This window comes from Ictidomys tridecemlineatus, chromosome 11 (assembly GCF_052094955.1).
Source record: "Ictidomys tridecemlineatus isolate mIctTri1 chromosome 11, mIctTri1.hap1, whole genome shotgun sequence".
Lineage (NCBI taxonomy): Eukaryota > Metazoa > Chordata > Mammalia > Rodentia > Sciuridae > Ictidomys > Ictidomys tridecemlineatus.
The window spans coordinates 72,093,486-72,118,140 of record NC_135487.1 but is presented as its reverse complement, the minus strand read 5'-3'; the positions used below and the strand labels follow the sequence as shown (position 1 = coordinate 72,118,140).

Here is a 24,655-nt window from a genome sequence, read left to right as displayed (position 1 = left end):
AAAATTCAACAAGTACTTATTTATTTTCAAGTATATGAGGGGCCTTCTGCGTACAAACTTCTTTTGGGTGTCTACAGACATTAACTCAACACATGACAACTTATGACAAAGATTTAAACTGGGTGGACAGGGAAGTCTTTTTACTCTTCTTTTATTATTTTTTTTTACCTCACTTCTGACCCTTTCCTTATGTACAAATAGCTATAATTATATGCCAACATTTCCTTATTGAGGGTTTCATATTGCATTGCTGGACAAATGTGTTGGGGAGATGTAATGGGCTACCAGAGCTTTTGCCTGCCCCCTCATTGTCCTTCACCAGACCATCCCAATGTGCAGTGTTCAGGGCATTCCTTAGAGAGACCAGCAAGCCCTTGGGGATTGACTAAGCAACAGGAATTCTGACAGGCTGTGGGTATTATTTTCAGTGAGATTTTTTATCTTTATATAAAATGTCTAGTTTTATTTCAGCAGAACCAGCCCAGACTGATAGAAAGACTATAGCAGAAGTGATATTTGCATGATTATGGCACTTTGTTTATTATATTAAAATCCTATTTTTGCTAGGAAATAAATCAGTGACTTTATTCTTGGGTAGTTACTATGAGTAAGAAGCTTGAAGATCTCAGGGACATGGGGTGTCCAGTCCTGCAGAGATAAAACAGAGTGGACAGGTCTTCTCTGTTTCAGTGAGTCCCTTCTGCACTAGTTCCTCAAATATTATCCTTTATTTTGAGAGCCTTAGAAATTGAGAAATATGGTGAGGACATTGTCAACTAGGGCCCTCCTGAAGGGCATCTCATGTATTTAAACAGTTCATACCTGATACTTATAGGCTCAGTACTTAGAACTAAAGATCAGGTGATGAAGAAGACCATGTCCCTCAGAGCAAGAGGTGGTAAAAAGAAGCAGATAGGCATTTTCAATTTCACAATTATATATATATTTTAAAAAGCTCTATGGTAGAGTGACAACATGGCACAATGAAAGCAGAGAGGAGGGACGCTCCATCCTATCTCAGGATGTTAGATAGGAGACATCATGGAATATCACAGGTTAACAAGTAAAGATAAGAGGTGAGGAAGCTGGGCTAATGATGAAGCCTCTGTGTATCTGTAAAGGTCCACAGTCACGAGAGCATGCCCAGCTTGTAGAATTACTAGGAGTTCATTCTGGCTGTAAGTCTGAAGCACTAGACACCTGGAAAGAATTACTAAAATGTTGGGCTGGGAATTTAGCTCAGTTGATACGGTACTTGCCTGGCATGCATAAGGCCATGGCTTCAATCCCCAGCAGCACAAAATAGTAATAATAATAATAATTATTATTATTATTCTATAAATGTTTATTAATGTGGGGCAGAATTTGTAGACCATTCAAGTCAAAATCCCAGGAGACTTCTATCTGAACATATACTGGGGAATAGATGTTAAAGGCCTTATTGAAAGGTCATAATGAAAAACAAAAATTCAGGATGTCTTGTGCTCTCTAGTTCCTTATTCTCAGGAGCAGACTTTTCTAGTTGAGCTGACTTTTGCTATTTCTAGTAGTATTAAACACTTTCCTCCTGTCCTGGGATTTCCCCAGTCATGTATTATTTCATTTTTAATTTTGCTAATTGAATTCATATTTGTTTGAATATAACAAATCCACAGGAAGTGTTAAGGCATGGAAGAAAATATAGTATAAAGTGAGTCATTCTGTCTTCTTTCACCTCAACTAGACAGGTGCCTTCCTATTGTGACATATATACTAGTTTATTTTGTATTTTCCACATGTAGGTTATACTATATGTACATACTCATTATTTTATAAATTATTCACACTTTCTATATTTTTTCACTTAAGATGACTCTTGGAGATGTTTTCCGACACATACAACTCCCACCCCCATCCTTTTAACAATCATTATAGGGTATTATTCTGAAAGCATGTCCAAAGATTTACCACATCAGTACCTGACAGAGGAACTTTCAGTTGCTTCCAGTCTTTTGTAATCATTATGATCCTGAAATAAGTCAACCACTACAAATATCATTTTCATTTGAGTGAAGAGATACATAAGAGAATGTCCTCTATGTGGAATTGCTAGATCAGAGGTATGTGCATTTTAAATTTTTATGTATATTATTAAACCTGTTCTTCACTACCCAATAAGAAGGCAAAACTATGTGCTTCACAGTTTTATTGTGCACACTTTTTTATTAGTAAATTTAAATTTTTTCTTATGTTTCTTTCCACTTAATGCAGTTGTTAGTCACTTCCCACAGAGCTCCTCGTATATGAATTTCAAATATTTTCTTCATATTGCTATTTAGCTTTTTGTTTTACTTAAAGTCTTCTCTAGAAATCATCTCATATTGTCTTAGTCATTTCTGATTTCTTCAATAAAGATTGTTTCTCTTAGAGTATGCTCTGATAATCTTTGATAATTGCTTTTTATTCTCGAACATCTTTTGAATGAAACTGAGAGGACACAGGTACCTTAAAAAGTAGCTATTCAAATAAAAGATGCCTCTTTTTATAGTTTCCTATCAGGAATCATCAGGTTATTCAAAAAGACTGCCTATGGCAGTCAACAGTGCACCAACTACTTTACCAGCCCCAGGGAGTACTGCAAGGAAAACACTGCCAACTCCAGTAAGGATCTGTGAAAATATCGAGCGACTGTTTCTTTTAGATGCTTCAATCTCTTCATTTAGTCGATTTATCTCTTTACTTAATGCCTCAGATTTTTCTTTAAATCCTTCAGTAAGAAATTCTTCTTGGACCTATAAGAGAGGAAGAGTCCACTTTTGAGAATCCCTGGTTATAAACCGCCAAGAGTTCTATATTTAAAAAATTCAACAGTTAAGCACCTGTGTCTATTTCTCTACCACCTTAGAAAATTCTTTGATATTTCCAGACCTTTGACCTGAAGAGAGGGAGTACCCAGGGCTTACACACTTGTGAGATTTCCTCACACTCACTGGAGGTGGAGAGGGATTTTATTCCAGCACAAAGGATGCTGTGTCGGGGAGAATGAGGTTGAATTCTGATTGATTCTTAGATCCACCAAGGTGGCATGGCTGTGATCCTCTAACAAGTCATGGGAAATCCTGCCCTTGTACAGAACACTGGTCATCAAGCTCCTGGTTGTGACACAGGTTTGTTGTACTCTACTTGTATAGAAGAATCAGGAAGACACAAAAGCAAGAGGAGCAATTTCTGATCTTTCACTGACCTTATCTTATATGAGGCCAAATCTGATGCATGCAGACCATAAGGATCTGTTCCAGGTCTCTTGGATGTTTGTGCCAGAATCCTCCTCAATTGGGGCACATAATTGCAACAAAGAATAATCCACCACCTGGGGGTTATTATCTGTACCCTCCAAAGTCTATCAATACACAGAGTATTGGAGTCTCCTAGATTTATAGGCTTCATTAGGATCCAGGTGCACTTGAGGTGTCTGTGTCAGTGAAACATTTACCTTCTGAGTGTCCCTTTGGAATGCTGTCTGTATCTAACATCTTATCCCATCCCATCCTGAGAAATCAGGCAGTGTCTGTCACATCCTGCCAGGCCCTGTAGAGACTCACCTTCAGCTTGTGCTCCAGCATCTTTTCCTGCTCTCTCAGAATGTTCTCCTTTTCTCTCTCCATCTTCTCCTTAAGCTGTTCCACATTTTCCCGGAAGCTTCTCTCTTGGGCCTCCATCTTTTCCTGCTGTTCCTTCTGCTGCTGTTTTAGCAGCTCCTGCTCCTTCTCGGCTGCCTCCTTCTTGGCCCGCTCAGCTGCTCCACAAAGATTTTAGAAGAGAGAAGAAACAAAAGGCTTGCATTCTAGCCTCCTAGGTTAGCACACCAAGGTGATTTCAGAAAAGGCAAGAGGGAAATCTCTCAATTTGCCCAATATCCATGATGCAAGAGTATATATTTGCAAATTTGTTGGAAAACTCATTTTCTGGACTCTCCTCTTGCTTTCAGATTTAGCAAGAAGGAGCTTCTGGTTTCAGGAAGGTTTTCCTGTCCAGCCAGCCAAGGTCTGTGCAGGAACCTCCCCACCCTCTGAGAGCTATGACCTCCCCTGTACCTGCTATGGCCTTCTCTCCCTTAGTGAGGGCTTCATCTGACTGCAGGATGGATTTTTCTATGACAGACTGTGACTGTAGGAAGCTCTGGAGGACCTCCATTGCCTGGGGAACAAAGAAGAAACCAAAACACTTTAGGGATCAAAGCTCTGTCTTCAGATGAGGAAGGTATGATTCAATAGATCACAAAACTGACTTTGAATTTTGCATCTTTTGCAGTAGGATCCTGTTGTGATTCCTTTCCTTCTGTGGATACAACAGAAGTCCATGCTCTTTGGTGAGACATGAAAACCCCATATCAGCCTTCTCTCCCATGAATGCTACTCATCAGCCACCCCAGGTTTCAGACCCAGTCAGACGTAGCAGCAGTTCTACAAATACACACCTCCTCCATTTTTGTAGTATGTGCATATCATTTTTCTGCATCTGTTCTAGCCTTTCTTATCTAGGGTCATGTCTACAGTTTCCTTGACTTGTATCTCCCCCCTCCTGTACCACAAAGCTTTCCTAGACTGCTTCTGAGTGTTTTTTCAGCTTTGTTGAGATTAACAAAATGGTGTACATTGAAAGTGTATAATATGATGTTTTGATATATGTCTGCATTATTAAATGTTTCCTACATCACATGATTACATTTTCCACTGTCATGAGAATGATGACATCTATTCTCTTAGTAACATTCAGGTACACAAGAGATTAGTTTAACTACAGTAATAGTGGTCCATCAGCTGTGCTGCACTTACTCATCTATAGCTGCATGTTTATATATTGACCAGTATCTCCCCTCCATGTACTCTCAGGTCTGGCTAATCACCATTCTCCTCTAACTCTACTCTATGTTAATATGAGCTGAACAGTGTTTTGCCCTTATTTGGGTGGTTGGTTTTTATGGTGCCAATGACCTTTAACCACACAGCATTTGTCTTTCTATGTCTGGCTCATTTCCTTTAGGGAAATATTCTTAGGGTAATCCATGTTGTCATTGGTAGAGCTTTTTTTTTTAAGACTGAATAATATTTTGTCACATATATGATATATATATAATTGTATTACTTAGTAATCACAACTGCATGCTACTGGCATAAACACAGACACAAAGACCAGTGGAACAGAATAGAGAGCCAGGAAAGAAAGAAATTGGACCATTGTCTTACTCCTTGTATGAAAATGAACTAAAATGCATTAAAGTTTTAAACATAAGACCTAAAACTATAAAACTCCTAGAAGAAAACCTGGTGGTGGGGGGGAACCTTTGACACGTGCCATCTCAGTGATTTCTTGGATTTAAAATTAAAAGACATAGGCAACAAAACCATAAATAAATAAGTAGGAAATATCAAACAAAAGTTTCTTCACCACCCACAAACGATCAACAAAATGAAAAATACAATGTAAAGAATGAGAGAAAATATTTGCAAACCATAAGGAGTCAATTTCAAAGTATATTAAAAATTCTATGACTCAACAGTTTAAAAAAATATATGTACCAGGGATCCAAGATGGTGGGCCAGAGAGAGGCAGTATACTGTGTCAATCCATGACATGGGACTCAAGGAGTGAGAATACTGCTTCTTTGCAAGCAATATTCCTGCCCCTGCACAAGAAGCACCATGCCTATACAGGGCTCCATGCCTCAGCGTCAAAGTCTCCCAACTACTCGCCCATACAAGATTTCCCTCACTCAGTATCCAAGAGAGACCATTGGCAGCAGCAGCACCTGAGAAGAACTGACCCAAGAAGAAATCACGAATGCTGTTCCCATGCAGGACACCTGGCAACTTCCCATCCCACTACCAGCGTGGGGCTCCCCCACCATCATCTTGGAACTCTTCCACCACAGAGATAGTCCCCTACACGCAGTATCCTGCCTGCACCCGAGAACTTCACACAGGCTCTGAAGTCAGCCATACTGCATGCCACAGAGCTCTTCTCTGAACTCATCATCCAGTGCCATCATCCGGTTCCCCTCACCTGATCTGACACCCCATCATTGAAAGCAGGCACCTTCATCTTGGGCCACCTTCATCACCATCTTCAGTGGGAGCAACTCCCAGGTTGGAACTCCAGCTGGCCAGGTACCCCTCTCCCCAGCAGCCGCTAAGCCAGCACAGTGACACCCTGGTTACCTTCACCATCCTGAGGGTAGGGATACCAGCTAATAACAGATGACCCCACCTATTGGATGAGAAGGGAAGCAGGAAAGATACTGATCTCCAACCAAAAAAAAAAATATATGTATTTCTTTCTTCAAGTTTTTTTTTCCCTCTCCCTTTCTTCTCCCTCACATCCCCAACATATGTGAAATGAAATACTTTGCATGAATCAGAATTTTGAGGACTGGAACATCTGAAGAGTATATTATAGTTGTGTTGTATATTCTTTATTTTTTTCATTGTTTTCATTTGTTTCTTTTATCCCACCAAAAAGACCAAATTTAAGAATTATCAGGATAGAGGAAGGCATAGAATTCCAAACCAAAGGAATGAGCAACCTATTAATAAAATAATATCAGAAAATTTTCTAAACATGAAGAATGAATTGGAAAACCAAATTCAGGATGCTTAAAGGACACCAAGTGTACGAAATCACAACAGATCCACACCAACGCACATTACAATGAAAATGCCTAACATACAGAATAAGAAGACAATATTAAAAGCCATGAGAGAAATGATTCAGATTCCATATAGGAGGAAACCAATTAGATTATGTGCAGATTTTTCAACTCAGACCCTGAAAGCTAGAAGATCCTGGAACAACATATATCAAGCTCTGAAAGAAAATGGACGCCAACCAAGAATCTTATATCGACCAAAATTAAGCTTTAGATTTGATGATGAAATAAAAACTTTCCATCATAAGCAAAAGTTAAAAGAATTTACAACTAGAAAGCCTACACTACAGAACATCTTCAGCAAAATCTTCCATCAAAAGGAAACAAAAAACAATAATGAAAATTAGCAAAGGGAGGTATTACACTAAAGGAAATACTAATCAAAGGAGAAACCAAGTCAAGTTAAATACCAAAAATAAACAAAAATAGCTGGACAAATCATGTCTCAGTATTAACTCAGAATGCTAATGGCCTAAACACATCAATCAAAAGACATAGACTGGCAGATTGGATTTAAAAAAAGAAGACCCAACAATATGCTGCCTCCAAGAGACTCATCTCATAAAAAAAGAAAAGACATCAACAGACTGAAGGTGAAAGGTTGGGAAAAATTTTACCACTCACGTGGTCTGCAGAAGCAAGCAGCAGTTTTCAACTTTATATCAAATAAAGAAAACTCCAAGCTAAAATTAATCAAAAAGTATAAAGAAAGATATTTAATACTGCTTAAGGGAACCATTCATCAATAAGACATAGCAATAATAAATTTATATGTCCCCCCAAAATGGAGCATCTACGTTCATCATACAAATTCTTCTCAAGTTCAAGAGACAAATAGACCACAACACAATAATTCTGAGTGACTTTAACACACCTCTTTTACCACTGGATAGATTATCCAAACAAAAGCTGAACAAAAAGAAACTATAGAACTCAATGACACAATCAATAACTTAAACTTAACTGATGTATATAGAAAATTTCATCCTTCAATGAGCGAATACACTTTCTTCTCAGCAGCACATGATCCTTCTCTAAAATAGACTATATATTATGCCACAAAGAAACTCCTAGCAAATATAAAAAAGGAGATACTACCCTGCATTCTATCAGATCACAATGGAATGAAATTAGAAATCAATGACAAAATAAGAAATAAAAGCTGCTCCAACCCTAGAGACTAAATAATATGCTTCCGAATGAACAATGGTTTGTAATAGATATCCAGGAGGAGACTAAAAAATTCTTAGAGGTGAATGAAAACATAGATACAACATATCAAAATCTCTGGGACAATATGAAGACCATACTAAAAGAAAAGCTCATTGCATGAAGTTCATTCCATAAAGGAAGAAAAATTCAACAAATAAATGACTTAACATTACATTTCAAAGCCCTAAAAAAAGAAGAACAAATCAACACCCAAAGCAGTAGAAGACAGGAAATAATTAAGATCAGAATTCAATGAAATTGAAAACAATAGAATCAATTTTAAAAATTGACAAAACAAAAAGTTGGTTCTCTGAAAAAATAAATAAAGTTGACAAACACTTAGCCATGCTAACAAAGGAAAGAGAAAACTCAATGTAATTACTAATATATGTGATGAAAAAGGAAATATCACACAGACACCACAGAAATAAGAAGATAATTAGAAATTATTATGAAAATTTGTATTCCAGTAAAATAGGAAATATCAAAGGCATTGAGAAATTTCTAGAGTCATATGATTTGCCCAAATTGGATCAAGATGATATACACAATATAAATAGGTCTATTTCAAGTGATGGACTAGAAGACACCATCAGAAGCCTATCAACCAAGAAAAGTCCAGGACCAGATGGATACATAGCCGAGTTCTTCAAGACCTTTAAAGAAAAACTAATACCAATACTCTTGAATTTATTTCAGGAAATAGAAAGAGGGAATACCTCCAAACTCATTCTATGAGGCCAATATCACCCTGATTCCAAAATAGGCAAAGACCCATCAAAGAAGGAAAACTTCAGATCAATATTTCTAATGAAAATAGATGCAAAATTTCTCAATAAAATTCTGACAAATCAAATAAAAAACATATCAAAAAGTTAGTGCACCATAATCAAGTGGGATTTATCCCAGGGATGCAAGGTTGATTCAACATAAGGAAATCAATAAATGTAATCCATCACATCAATAGACTTAAAGATAAGAACCATATGATCATCTCAACAGATAAAGAAAAAGCATCCAACAAAATATAGCACCCATTCATGTTCAAAACACTAGAAAAACTAGGGATAACAGGAAATATCTCAACATTGTAAAAGCTATCTATGCTAAGCCCCAAGCAAATATCATTCTAAATGGAGAAAAATTGAAAACATTCCCTCTAAAAACAGGAAAAAGACAGGGATGCTGTCTGATATTTAACAGAGTTCTTAAAAAACTGACCAGAGCAATTAGAAAGACTAAAGAAATTAAAGGGATACATATAGGAAAAGAAGAACTCAAATTAGCACTATTTGCCAATGATATGATTCTATACCTAGAAGATTCAAAAATTCTATCAGAAAACTTCTAAAACTAGTAAATGAATTCAGCAAAGTAGCAGGATAAAAACTCAACACCCATAAATCAAAGGCATTTCTGTACATCAGTGACAAAGACTCTGAAACAGAAACAAGGAAAAGTACCTCATTTACAATAGCCTCCAAAAAAAATACTTGGGAATCAGCCTCACAAAAGAGATGAAAGACCTTTACAACCAAAATTACAGAACATTAAATAAAAAAATTAAAGAAGACCTTAGAAGATAGAAAGATCGCCCTTGTTCTTGGATAGGTAGAATTAATATTGTTGAAATGACCATACTACCAAAAGCATCATACAGATTTAGTGCAATTCCAATCAAAATCCCAATGACATTCCTCATAGAAATAGAAAAAGCCATCATGAAATTCATCTGGAAAAATAAGAGACCCAGAATAGCTAAAGAAATCCTTTGCAAGAAGAGTGAAGCAGGTGACATCACTATACCAGACCTTAAACTATACTACAGAGCAAGACTAACAAAAACAGCATGGTATTGGCACCAAAATAGACTTGTAGACCAATGGTACAAAATAGAGGACACATAGACTAACTCACATAATTACAATTATCTTATATTAGAAAAAGGTGCCAAAAACATACATTGGAGAAAAGATAGCCTCTTCAACAACTGGCGCTGGGAAAACTGGAAATCCATATGTAACAAAATGAAATTAAACCCCTATCTCTCACCATGCACAAAACTCAACTCAAAGTGGATCAAGTACCTAGAAATTAAACCAGAGACCCTGCATCTAATAGAAAAAAAATGTACACCCACATCTCCATCATATTGAATTAGGCCCCTACTCCTTAATAAGAGTCCTATTACAGAAGAATTAAAATCAAGAATTAATAATGGGATGGATTCAAACAAAAAAGCTTCTTTTCAGCAAAAGAAACAATCAGTGAGGTGAATACAGAGCCTACAGCTTGGGAGTAAATTTTTACTGCTTAAACATCAGATAGAGCACTAAACTCTAGGGTATATAAAGAACTGAAAAAGCTAAACACACAAAAAACCCAAATAACCCAATCAATAAAGGGGCAAAGGAACTGAACAGACACTTCTCAGAAGATGATATACAATCAATTAACAAACATGTGAAAAAATGCCATTCTCTGTCTTTGTTTCACAAATAGTGCTGTGAAAAAATGTTCAAGTCTCTAGCAATTAGAGAAATGCAAATCAAAGCTACTTAAGATTTCATCTCACTCCAGTCAGAATGGCAGCTGTCAAGAATACAAACAACAGTAAGTGTTGGCAAGGATGTGGGGAAAAAGGCACACTCATACATTGCCGGTGGGACTGAAAAATGGTGCAGCCAATATGGAAAGCAGTATGGAGATTCCTTGGAAAACAGGGAATGGAACCACCATTTGACCCAGCTATCCCACTTCTCGGTTTATACCCAAAGGACTTAAAAACAGCATACTACAGGGACATAGCCACATCAATGTTTATAGCAGCACAATTCATAATAACTAAACTGTGGAACCAATCTATATGCCTTTCAGTAGATAAATGGATAAAGAAAATGTGGTATATATACATAATGGAATATTACTCAGCAATAAAAGAGAATAAAATCATGACATTTGTATGCAAATGGATGATGTTGAAGAATATAATGCTAAGTGAAGTTAGCCAAACCCAAAAAAACAAATGCCAAATGTTCTCTCTGATATAAGGAGTTTGATTCATAGTGGCGTTGGGAGTGGGAGCAAGGGAGGATTAGATGAACTCTAGATAGGGTAAAGGGGTGGGAGTGGAAAGGAGTGGGCATGGGGGTGGGAAAGATGGTGGAATGAGATGGATATCATTACCCTAAATTCATGTATGAAAACACGAATGGTGTGAATGTACTTTGTATACAACCAGAGATATGGAAAATTGTGCTCTATATGTGTAATATGAACTGTAATGCATTCTGCTATTATATATAACAAATTAAAATAAAAAATTAAATTAAAAAATACATAACCTGATTAAAAAATGGGGAAAGGATCTGAATGGATGTTTTTCAAAAGAAGAAATTAAAACATCATACAGATAATTATAAAACTGCTCAACATCACTAATACCAGTAAAACACAAATGAAAACCACAAAGAGATCCCAGCCCATCTGTGAGGATGGCTATTATCAATAAGACAAAGGAGAACAGAAGTTGCTGAGGATGTGGAGAAAAGGGAGCCTTGTAGAACAGCTGAGGGGATGTGAAGTGCTGCAGCCATCATGGAAAACAGCAGGAGGATTTTCAAAAGAAGAAAAGAATCCTGAGCTTCTAAAGGCTTCCCTATGAGCTCTGTCACTGGCTGGCTGTGTGATCTTCAGCCACTTATTAGATCCTCATGCATTACAATTCTTTACTGCATAAATATAGAAGAAAGTAGTACCTAGTTTCCATGAGTCTCAGAATTAAATTGGTAATGCAAGAAAATAACCTGGAACTGTACCTGGTGTAGGAAGTGAACGTTCAATGTCTGTTAACAACTGCTCCTCATCATCCTCAGTGTTACTATCAGCACACACCAGTTACCATCAACATATAGTATTAATCTACCATATCTAATTAAATATTATCTTACCCATTTGAAGTATGATACACTTCATAAAAACAAGGTTATTTCCTTTACATTATACCTACTTACTTGGCACAAATATATACACACACACACACACACACACACACACACACACACACACACACACATACTTTTGGAAAAATAAAAGAAATGGTTAGTTTTACCTGAATTCCTAGTTGCAAATTCTCTCTTGGAAGAACTATTTTCAGTATATTTAAGAGTGTCTAAAGAATAGTGCATATAAAATGTTATAAATGTCAATATATTGCCATTCTCTGTCTTTGTTTCACAAATAGTGCTGTGAGCATAGAGTTTGAAATGTAGCAACACAGACCCTGTGACCACACTCTGTAGGTCATCCCTATATCCTTACTCCTCACCTTCACTCCTTTCCTGGGCACTAGCTTGTAGTCAAGTTCCACCTTCTTCTTTGCTTCTAAGTAGAGCCTGTGGCCTCCAGGAACAGAGAATACTCCTCTTGAGATGCTTTGCATCAGGGCCTCTGAAAGCTGCTCCAGCAGAACCTGGCAGTATTTGACAGATGCCTCTTCATTCCGCAGCAAGAGAGCTTCCTTCTTTCTCTCTGTGGTTTCCTGGAAGGAAAATGTAGGGAAATAAAATAAGTTGTTAGAAGGAAGGTCCAGTGGGGATCCACTCAGAAGAAGCCTTCTGACAGCCTCAGAATGTCTAAGACCTGGAAACGAGTTGGGAGACATGCTTCAGTCGAAGGTTTGATCAATTCTCTGTGCAACTGAAAATTGCTAAAATGCCCCTGTAGTTAAGTTCTGTCTCTGTAAAACAATGGAGATGGAAGACATGATGTTGGTGGTTTATTTAGCTAAGATATTAACAGTGAGCCCAAACCCTAATAGTCACTAATAACAAGTAAATTTTTAGAAGGAGGGGAAGGAAGAGGATGATGAGGATAGTCACTAATAAAAAGTAAATTTGTGAGGGAATGTGGATTTCTGTGGTTGAAATTATATCCATGGCAAACAATTCTGAAGGAATGAATTGAGTGTATTCTGAACAGAATTTTGAGACCTTCATAAATTCTTTCAGTGAGGGTTTGAATGTGTGAGGATACAGAGATTGATTTATTGATTTATTGACTGTTTGCTGGTTCTTGTAAAGTAAAATCCAGTGGAATTTTCTCTAAGATTTTTTATAATGCTGTGTCAGTTCCAGATCGACTGAAGGACAAACTTCCAGTGAAGGTGCAGAATTAGGCAGTCCCTGACAGTTTTCTCCCTTAGTGTCCACACCCTGCCTTGTCCCTGGGCCTGTGAATGTGATGAATATTAATCCTATGATTATGTTACATAGCACAGGTTAACTTTAAAAAATTGAGAGTACTCCATTGGGCATCACCTAATCACATAAACTTTTAAAAGCAATTTTCTCTGACTGTGGCATAGAGGAAATCAGAGAGACTACAGAAGCATTTCATTGCTTGAAAGTGGAGAGGCCTTCCCCAGAGCACCAACACGAGAACTAAGGTCAAGTCACTCCCTGTTTTCCATGGATGGTGGGTGCACTGAGCAGAGCAGTCATATACCCTGTGCAAAGATCTGACTATGAGCTAAGACATTCTTATTGTGTTAAGCTGCTAATCACTGGATAATTTGTCTTGCAGCAATACTAAATTAAGGGTGAACAGTATCCTGAAGAGCCCTGTTGCCCACAAAAATAAATAAATAAATAAATACATAAATACAAATAAATAAAACAGGTTCTTTCTATGATGAGAATGATGCAAACTCTGGAATCAAAAATATAGAGTCAAGTTTCATTCCAGAAGGAGAGGAATAAGGAAGGATGAATAAAAATTCAATTACAATAAGCTTCTTCTGGAACTCATGATTGTCGTCCTTGAAGGAGTGCTCCATGAAGACTGCGATGGCTTCCTTCTCACAAGCTGTGTGCACCTCCAGCAGCTCCTGGAGTGTGTCTGTGGGGAACTGCACCCGCTGGGCCATCTGCTCACTGTAGTGGTCGGCTGCCATTTGCAGGGCAGCTGAGTTCTCACGCTGGGCCAGAGTGATGACTGCATTCTCCAAGCAAGGAATGGTTCCTTTGTTGATGGCATTCACGTAAGTTTCCACCAGAGTCCCCAACCCTAAGTGACAGGGAATACGTGGGAAGTCTTACCCATCATTTTTACAGACTTTAAGCATTGTCTTTACAATAACAACAAACACTCTATTTGTCTCAATTTTCCTTCTGTACTTCTTTCTTGTTCTTCCTTGGTTATCTCCTCTCTGAATTAATCACAATTTAATAACACTGTTTTTCCTGTACATTCTTTCTTTTATAGTTCTCACATTCTCCTCATTAAGTAATTACTAATTGCAACCAAGAGGTTTTTAGTGTTTCCTAGAAAAATACTTTCTTTTTTAAATAAAGTAAAAGAGTCTATCATAAAGTAAATTACATAATTTGTGAGTCTTGATTTAAGATAAAAATGAAAGTTCCCTTGTAAAAAATATTATCAAAAATTTACAGAAAGCAACATAGAGTTTGGAAACAAACCTAGGCCCACATCGAGACTTCATTATTGCTTGGAACACATGCTCCTGAAACCAGTGCTATTTAAATTTGTTTCTCAAACACAATGAGCTGGCCTGGGACTCACGACCTGCTGATTCTTTTCTGACTAGTTTCAATTCATAAAATATCTTGTATATTCTCACAGGGAAATATTCAATCCTATGGGATTTTCCCTCTACATGCAGATTTCTCTCCTTAGTAGTAGCTTCTGATGAGTACACTTCCTTAAGGTGCTCATTTTGTGAGATGTGTTAGACTTCAACAAGTCCTCAGATATGAAAACTTTTAAGAAAAATGCATTTCTGTGTGTGGCACGAATGTCTGTTTCTCTACATTTCTTACAAAAGCAAACAGAATTACTGACAAACTCACAAAAGAATCACAGTGTTATCGTACATACTGAACCCCCCAGAGACACGTGCTGGGACAACAGAAACTCACGATTTCCAGTGACAATGATTCCCCCTCTCAGGGTCTTGGTCTTTGCATTGGTGAAGACATAGGAACAGAAGTTCTTTGATTGCACCTGAAAATTCTTTTCCAGCTGGTTTTGTGGAACCTTATCAATGTGGGATAACAGACTTCTGTCATTTGTAGGCCGGTCAAAGACAAAGCACTTTCGTTTTGGAAAGAAACATCTAATACTCTCTCTAGAGTTATTGGATTTTTGGATTTTGTCATTATTTCCTATAAAAAAGAACACTTATTCAGGAGACAAGCCTTCAGGCAAAGAGATTGAGATTTTCTCTATGAATCTTTGTCTAAATGTAACTCTCAAGCCTGTTGATCTTTTCTTTTTTAATTTCTTTTTTTTTTTTTTGTAGTTGTAGATGGACAGCATGACTTTATTTTTTATTTTATTTTTATGTGGTGCTGAGGTTTGAACCCAGTGCCTCACACGTGCAAGACAAGCACTATGCCACTGAGCTGTAGCCCCAGCCCAAGCCTGTTTATCTTTATTCAATCATAGAAAGCAGTGTTATGCTAACGTAAACATCCATTTTTTTTTATCAGAGCTCAGAGTCAAGGAAGTATTTTTGGAGAGAAAGAAGAGATACTCATCTCAAATGGAGAAACTTGTAAATGGTCTCCTTAACCCTTGTATAGAGGTAAACCCACTGTAAAGTATTTATTAAAAATTTGAAATGACTGATTAATCACAAAAATTGTCAGAAAGACTTTTCTGATATTGTAGTCCCATGTCATAAAGAAGATGTAGGCTCCTCACTAAAGTAATGCTAGAAATAAGGACAGATGTTGCTGGGAGGACAGATGATACCCAGAACTGTATAGAAAAAATGTTTCTCAATCAAAGCCCCAAGTCCACACATCATAATTTCAGCAGAAAACTGCATTAAAGTGAATTTCAATTTAATTTGTACTTCTTGATGTTGGATTATTTTGGACTTGAGTTTGTCTCACAGAGATTCTGTGGCATAAATCAGCTGTTCAAATAGATGTTAATTTAAAGAATGAATACACATGAGTACTGATAAGTACCAGTACTTATCTACTCTGTTAAACATACTCCATGTGATTACATTTGTAATAGTAGCATGATACCATGTAAGTCTGTGGGATAAATAAGGTGATGTTGTCAAAAAGGTAAAATGAAAGGTTATACAATATTCCTGGAATTATGTGTTGCTTCCCCCTCTACCCATGAATGATTCATTATACAAACATCTTTTCTCTGAAGGATGTAACTATCTATTTTAGTATAATGAGTGAAATATTTTTAAAAGTAATTCCTTATATTTCCTGTGATTCTAGGTTTACTCATATCTAGTGTGATAAACTCTTTTCCTCAAAATACAAAAAGCAGTAACACTTCATAAGTAACAAATATATGAGCCTTAAAAGTGGTAGCATTGACTGTAATCCTCATTATTTTCATTGTACTATTGTTCTAACATACATGGGTGCAACAATGAGGCCTAAATTTCCTTAGTGAATTTAAATTTGGGCCTCTGAAGATTTTTATAAAATAAACATAAAAATCATGGTCATTTGTCAATCGTCAATCATCATTAGCAAGGACCTCAATCCATTTGAAAATAAACAGGTATATCAAGCACTAAAAGACAGGGCTTAGTTAATCCCACTTCTTTATTGAACCTCCCCACACCAAGGCCACCCTCGGATACCTGAAATCAGCTTCAAAGCATTCTCCAGGTACTCATCTTCTGTGATGGGGTGTTCATCCAACTTTAGTTCCAGTGTGAAATCTCGAACAGTCCAAACAAAGTCTGGAAAGAAACTTACAAACTCAGAGGAGTCCTCGACTTCATCTGGTGTGGGGTCAGATTTTGCCCTGATTAGTTTTGTTAGTTCAGTCACATAGCTGGGATCCTAGCTAAGGAATGAGAAGCACCACAATTTCCAGATCTCCCTTAGAAACAAGTTTTATAAATATTCTTTTCTCCTCATGTCCATTCTTTTTTAATATATATATATTTAGTTGTAGATGGACACAATACCTTTAATTTATTTATTTGTTTGTTTTTTTGCTTGTTTATTTATTTATTTATTTTTATGTGGTGCCCAGGATCAAACCCAGTGCCTCACACATGCTAGGCAAGCACTCTACCACTGAGCCACAACCCTGGCACCCCATGTCCATTCTTACTCAATCAAGACAATTAAGTTAGAAGAAAGAAGAAACAGCCCGAGTTGCCATTCTCTTAACCTCAATGAGACATAGTTGTTTGGTTCTTGGAAGGATACTGTAGATGCTCCAGGGCATGTTGGTCGATGGTGCCCATGCTGTTGTAGACAAATGTGCTGCTGAGAAGCACGGCCAGGGCAAAGATCCAGGAGTCATTCTTAGGGTCACCCTAGAAATCACATGGGAACAAAGAATTTAGTAGTCCACTCTTCATTCCATCATTTATGTAGTTTTCATTCCTTCTTTTTTTGTGTGCAGGGGAGGGTACTAGGGATTGAACTCAGGGGCACTCGACCACTGAGCCACATCCCCAGTCCTATTTTGAATTTTATTTAGAGACAGGGTCTTAGCACCTTGCTTTGGCTATGGCTGGCTTTGAACTCATTATCCTCCTGCCTCAGCCTCCCCAGTACTGGGATTACGGCACGCACCACTCCTCTTGGCTTCATTCCTTCTTTTAGCTATATTATTTCTGAATATAGGGGAAATAACAAAATTATAAAATAATGCTAAATTCAAATCTCTTTATTGATATTTATATTGGTCCCTCTCAGAATATTAGTTTGTTTAGCTATGAAGGCAAATGAAGGTCATTCTCAGTGTGCATAAAATAGTTTTAAAAATGCCTAGAACATAGTAGATGTCCCATAATATGTGGGCAATTGTTATTACAAATTTCATCATAATCATGGTTATACTAAGGATGCAAGTAGTATCCAATTAAGTTCAACATCCCTTTTTTCAACATCTGACAAAATGCCAGACCTGCATTTGATTTTTGTAGATACAAAGTTTCCATATGATAGTCCCTTCTCATAGGAATATCACCTTATGAAGGCAAAGATACGTGTAACAACATATAAACACAGCTCAAATGGTAATCTGTGAGGAGAGGGAACCAAAGTTATTTAAAAAGAAAAAGAAAATAGCAGAGTGGAGAGGCCCATGAATGTGAATAATTGCTCTGGGAGTTCAGAGCAAGCAATCATTAGCTGAGGTTTAAAGAGCTGATAGAATAGGGACTTGTAGAGATGCAGGGGTCCAGCAAGTGGAAGGACCAGCAGCAGCAAGTCTCACTGGTTAGAACACAAGTTTCTTTTATTTCCCTGAAGCAGTGAATGTGCAGGCCAGAGTGAAAAGAGGCCTGAAATGAGATAACAGCAAGACTTAAAAGGCTTTGAAATAGATCCAGATCCTGTTACAAGTTCTAACATCAGCCATCGGTTTTGCTGCCTTCGGGTTATGTTTTATTCTCTTGAAAATTGCAATTAGATGTAGAGAAAGTGTTTTATGCAAACTACAACATATTACAAATCAATGAGATTCAAACTAATATAAATTAGGAGAAAAGACTGATTGCAACTAATAATGTAAAGATGAGTTATCTAAAATTTTACCATTTGCTATATTTTTGTTGGATCTAACTCATGCTTTTAGATGGTGAAAATTTCATCCGGAGCTCAGAGACCTGGACCAAAATCTTAATGATAAAACTGAAGATTATTAAAATGGATTCCTTCACCAAAAGGCTATTTTCATGGCCTCTACCTTTAAAGGTACCAACCCATTGACCTCACAGGTGAGAGCTTTCTTCAGGAAGCTTTCCCTAACTCTCATGGCTGGATCAGTTTCCCACATTTTGCATTTCTTTCCTTCTACTGATTTCATTCCATATTTCTTGTCTCTACAACCAGGCTCTAAGTCTTTACCTTATTAAGTGATATATTTATAGTACTTAGCACAGAGCCCTGGACTTCAGCTATTTAATGTATACTTATTAAATTAAATTGCACATCTCAGTATTAAAAATAAAAGATCTGTCCTAATTTACCAAAGTAATGGTTTGGATACGGGGTGTTTCCCAAAAGCTTATGTGTGAAATAATGCAAGAAGGTTCAAAGGAAATATGATTGGGTTATCAAAGGCCTAATATTCTCTCTAATGTGCACATGCTGAGGTGAGGGAGGGCAGAGTGGACAGACATAACTTTTCTATGTTCCTGTATGAATACATGAGCAGTGTATCTCCACATCATGGACAAGCACAAAAATGGGAAGTTACACTCCATGTATATCTGGTATGTCCAAATACATTCTACTATCGTATATAACTAAAAATAGTAAATAACAATTAAAAAAATTAGAAGAACTGGGGCTGTAGCTCAGTGGTAAACACCCCTGGGTTTAGTCCCAGTATTGGAAAAACAACAGTTACAACAACATAAAGCCCGTTTATATTCTCTCATAGAGATAGAAAATATAGAGAGGTTCAGTTTATATTTCATGATACTAGTTTTTGATAATAAGATGTGTTGGAATTAACCTGATTTTTGAATATGAAGTTTTTGTGTTTTTGAAAGAAAATTGTTACTTCTTTAAAGAAAAAAAAAAGAAAGAAATGATTAGGTTATGAGAATCTTAACCAATCAGTGAATTAATCCCCTGATGGATAACTGAGTGGTAACTGAAGATGGGTAGGTTATGGTTGTAGGAGGTGGATCTGTGGGGGTGTGTCTTTGGTGTGCAAATCTGTATTTGAAGAGTGGAGTCTCTTTCTCTGTTTCCTGATCATCCTGTGAGCCACTTCCCTCTGCCGCATCTTGCACATGATGTTCTGCCTCACCTCCAGCTCTGAGGAATGGAGCTGGCTGTTGTGAGTGCTCAGATAAACTTTTCCTCCTAAAATTGTTGTTGTCAGGTATTTTTTTTCACAGCAGTAAAAAAAAAGAAAAAAAGAAAAAAAAACTGACTCCAACAACCAAGGTATTTTAAGTTGCTAGGGAAGTTTGAGGAAATGGAATTCAGCCTCTTTATTCATAATTGGATTGCAAGTATAGGAATATGACCTGGTAGTCAAACTGAGGTGACCAATTGAATGGCACATGAATAAAGAGTACAGCACATTCTCTGCCTCACCTTTTCCACATCCCCCAGACCCTCAGTGTCCAGGAGGACCAGGGTGTGGTTTGGCTTGCTGGGGTGGGGCACACACCACATCCAGATGCCCTTGGTCTCAGCCCTCACTGTGGAGCCCAGGGGGAAGCCTGTGAGGAAAGAGGAGAAAACAACATAGAGTGAAGCTGAGAGGAAAAGCTGCCAGGGGAATGTACAGTGTCGAGCAAGGATACTGTTTGCCAGTATTTCACAAGGATAAATAATCCATGTGTTGTCTATCTTTCTCAAAAAACACTTCATGCTCCAAATTCACATTATGCTTTCAAGTGCTTGAATTATTTCACCTTAAGAATTAGTGTAAAATCTGTCATCCTGTGCTGTCATCCTATGTATTTTTACCTGACCAGGAAGAACTGCAGTGTCCTCTGGCTGCAGGCTGAGTTCAACCAGTTGGAAACCCCAGTGGGAGACCAGAAGGCAGGCATGTGTTCCTCCAGCTTCCATTGTGCTGGGCCACAGTGTCCCAGGGGCTTGTTCCTCTACCTCAGGTCACTATTCCTTTCCTGTAGGTCCATCCAATAGTTCTTCTCTTTGCCACACCATGGCATCCACTCTAAACTCACCTCCTCAGTGTACCAGAGGCCACTGCTACTGCCACTCACCAGGTTCTTTATCACACTTGCTAGATTCCTTTACTCAGAATCTGACCTTGGAAATAGTTCCTCCATTCAATGCTCAATTACCCTGTGAATGGGTGCTATGGGTTGGATCCAGAATGTCTCCAAAGACCCAAGTGTTTAAGTCTTGGCCCCCAGTTTGACACTACTGGGTGGAACCTTTAACAGGTGGGGCCTAGTGGGAGGACTTCACATTATTGGGTATGGGGGAAGGGGTGCCCTTGAAGGGGATTGTGGGGTCCTGATCTCTTCCTTCTTTCTTTTTGTCTTCTCTTTGGTTTGCCATGAGGTGAGCAGACTCTTGCTTTTCCATAAGCTTCTTGCCATGATATGTTCCCTAACCACAGGCCCAAAGCATCAGAGCAAATCAATCATGAAACCTCCACAACTGTGAGTCAACATTTTATCTCCATCAGTTTAATTATCTCAGGTATTTCTTATAGTGATGGAAAGAGAATAATTTGGTCAGCTGTGGCCTGCAAAGACCTGTATTGAAACATAAGCTTTTGCAGGTTTCCTCTCCCCCTTTCTCCCTCCCTATTGAGTTTTTTTTTTTCTTTCTCCTATGAACTGTGCTTCATTGTCCCATCAGGAGGATATAAATGAAAGGAAAGCAGGAAAGACCTGTGACATCTGTTGACTTTCTTTACAAACAGTTAATTCCCACAGGAGAAAGGATTTGAAGACTACTCCTGGTCATATCAGTGGCTGATATGACCTGTCTAGCAGTCCAAGACTTTGACCACCTGCATACAGTAATGCTTCCTTCCTTCAACAGGGAGTAGAAAGGAAGTGACAAAAATTACTAGAGGATTGTTTCAGCATGACCTGGGCCTTCCCATTTCCACAGCCTCTGTGAGTTCCATAAATAGGTAGGAAGTCTACAGTTTCTTATATGATGGTAGCATCTGATTTCTGATTGGTATGGAGTAAGCCTAACTCCCAGCCTAACTTTAGAGAGGACAAAGTGTGGTGAGAAATCATCACTCTCAAGAATCCAAGGTATAATCAAAGGAAAATGAGTCATCCACAAAGAGGGAAATAATGGCCTGGTTTTGCTTTTGAACCTCAACTGGAAGTGAATCAATTTCTTTCTTTCATTATTATGACACTATGATGTGGAAGGTTGGAGAGTCACAGTTGAGATGTTTAAAGTACTTTGGAACCATAAATTCCCTTAGCAGAGCATTGGCAATGATCTCATTGTTGCCTAATGTTGTTGTTATTATAATTATTATTATTATTGTTGTTGTTGTTGTTGTTGTTGTTAGATGGACAGAATGCCTTTATTGTATTTATTTTATTTTTATGTGGTGCTGAGGATTGAACCCAATGCCTCACACATGCTAGGTAAGCGCCCTGTTGCTGAGCCACTGTCCCAATCCACTTGATGTTATCTTGAGTAGAAAATAAGAACAATACTGCTGAAACTTCCTTTCTATTGTCTGTCCCTTAGGGTCTCAACTCTTTCATCTCTCAAAATATGGCTTATTAATTTGTTTCTTACAGGTAAGAAAAAAGTGTCTTTCCTTGATTGATGAAATCAGGACAACAATCCCATTTACAATAACTTAAAAAATAAAAATACTTTGGAGTAAATCTAACCGAGGAAGTAAAAGCCCTCTATAATGAAAACTATAGAATGAAAGAATATAAAAGAATGGGAAGACAAAATGCTTTGTTTAGGCCACAGTGGAAGAATGGCCAAAAGAGAAGAGGGGAGAAAAGCAGAGAGGGAAAATGGAAGGAAGGGAGAGAGGTAGAAAAACAGAACAAGGGAGGGGAGGAAGGAGGAGTGGAGGGAGAGAGAGAAGGTTCAGGAGACCCCAGAGATTAGAAGACTGTCTTTTGTGAACAAGTTCACATAATAGGAAATATAAATTTCCAGGTGCTTGCCTGTATTTATAGTGAGATAGATAATGTATAACTATCCAGGTCATAGATCAGTAAGAGTTAAGAGTTTGTCTTGCGTTACCAATTATTTTCAGGATGTGTGGAAACCTAAGAAAAAGAATGTAAATGGCACAAAAGTATGAAGACATATATGGAAACTGCAATCCAGAAATTCCACTTCTGGATATAAGGCACAGAAGAAGTTTTTGTACATGTGCACACCAGGATAGAAATATAAGAATATTCATAACTACTATATTCATTAAAGATAAAACCTAGAAATAACACCACTGCTCATCAACAACTAATGGATAAATAAACTGGTACAAGCATACTCTAAAGTACTGAAAACAAGTAAATTACAGATATGTGTGACAGAGGATGCTCATAAACTTCTTGTTGAGCAAAAGAAGCAAGACACACAAAGATACATACGCCACAGTCCCTTTTACATAAAAGTCAAAACAAAGTTGAACTAAGATATTTTGTAGACTGAATAATAGACTATAGAAACATTATTTAGAAGCAAGAGTAGAGTGTCCCCTGAAAACCCAAATATTGATGAGCTTTGGTGAGAGTATGAGAGGATATGATTTGGACTTTTGAATGTTGGTTAGGTTTTATTTCCTGATGTGCATAGTGATTATATAATTGTTCACTTTGTATTTATTAACTACATTGTACTCTGTTATAGTTTGCATGATACAAAAAACTAAGCAAAGAGAGCAGCATGTTAATTTGTCAAAGATTTGCTATAAAATAGAGGAAAAAGAATTGACTGGTAGCTCAATTTGGACATTGGATATGAAGAGATCCTATTGTGCCCATTCATTTTTTTAAGGACATACTTAATTATATTTGCATGCTACATAAAATGGCCATGTTGCTTGGACAAAAGGATTCAGATAGGGGAAAGGGAGTGATTGCTACAGCTCAACTCCTGAGAAGGTGAGAGTGGATGGCATCAGGAAGAACAGTGAAGCAGGTATTTTGATAAGATTGAGAAGCTCTTTATTAATGGACAAAAGAATGAGATAATTTTGGATAGGTGAGAGGTTATAAATATGCTGGTAAGAATTAGAAATTTTCCTTAGTGGAAAGGATTAATTAGCCTCTTCCTTAAGATGACCCTAGAAAAAGTGAGATCAACTTGTCCTATTTGTAGTTAGAAGCAACTTCCCTTGCCCCAGGACCACACTCACCATGGTTCTGTCCTGCAAGTTGATTCATGAGGTAGGATTTCCCCGTACGATATGTCCCCACAATGGCCACCACCACCACAGGTTGACATATCTTGTCAAGAATCCTCAAGGCTTCTGAATTCACTGTCAGCTGCTCATTCCAGTTTTCCACTAAACAAATGGGGGACTTCATGGTAGATTCAGATGCCATGGTCACCTGTAACTCAGAAAAGTCACTCAGTGAATCCCAGGATCTTGACATCATCTCTGATAGCTATTGACATGCACTTTCATGTCAATTCTCTGCTTGTGGAATGTTTATATTAACTTTCTAAATTTTGTATGTTTTTAAAAGAAAAATACACTATCTAGCATGTCAAGTTCTGGTATAAATGACTTATATACATTATTTTTTATTTCCAATACAGACTCAAAAAGTGTGGCCTGCCAAGAAAAAGAAATACCAGGGATAAAAATAGGGAGGGAAGAAGTCAAATTATTCCTGCTTGCAGATCATATGATCTTATACCTAGAAGATGCAAAACATTCCACCAAAAGACTGCTAGAGCTAATAAACATATTTGGCAAAGTAGCAGGTTACAAAATTAATATACAGAAATCAATAGATTTCCTATATATAATAATAAATCTGCAGAAGAAGAAATCAGGACAACAATCCCATTTACAATAACCTAAAAAAAATTACTTTGGAGTAAATTTAACCAAGGAAGTAAAATACCTCTATAATGAAAACTATAGAAAACTGAAGAAAGAAATTGAAGAAAACTCAGAAGATAGAGAGAATTCCCATGTTCATGGATCCATAGGCTTAATATTAATTAGAATAATTAGAATTAATTAATTATAAGAATATTGTGAAAATGGCCATACTACCAAAATGATATATGATTCAATGCAAATCCCATTAAAATACCAATGTTATTCCTC

At 37.4% G+C, this 24,655-nt stretch overlaps 1 protein-coding gene across 2 annotated transcripts in view; it reads right to left on the bottom strand.

The window, feature by feature from the left end:
- The window catches only part of LOC101962564 (guanylate-binding protein 3), a 28,827-nt gene continuing 4,172 nt past the window's right edge, over nucleotides 1–24,655 (bottom strand). For both annotated transcript variants that reach the window (XM_078026658.1, XM_078026659.1), the window contains 10 exons: nucleotides 23,729–23,924; nucleotides 19,978–20,105; nucleotides 17,122–17,231; nucleotides 16,542–16,738; nucleotides 14,836–15,081; nucleotides 13,683–13,963; nucleotides 12,225–12,437; nucleotides 4,074–4,176; nucleotides 3,582–3,775; nucleotides 1–2,771 (listed from right to left, as the gene is read on the bottom strand). In XM_078026658.1, coding sequence (XP_077882784.1) covers nucleotides 2,550–2,771; nucleotides 3,582–3,775; nucleotides 4,074–4,176; nucleotides 12,225–12,437; nucleotides 13,683–13,963; nucleotides 14,836–15,081; nucleotides 16,542–16,738; nucleotides 17,122–17,231; nucleotides 19,978–20,105; nucleotides 23,729–23,918 — 1,884 coding nt within the window. In that variant the 5' untranslated portion in view covers nucleotides 23,919–23,924 and the 3' untranslated portion in view covers nucleotides 1–2,549. The remainder of the gene's footprint in view (nucleotides 2,772–3,581; nucleotides 3,776–4,073; nucleotides 4,177–12,224; nucleotides 12,438–13,682; nucleotides 13,964–14,835; nucleotides 15,082–16,541; nucleotides 16,739–17,121; nucleotides 17,232–19,977; nucleotides 20,106–23,728; nucleotides 23,925–24,655) is intronic.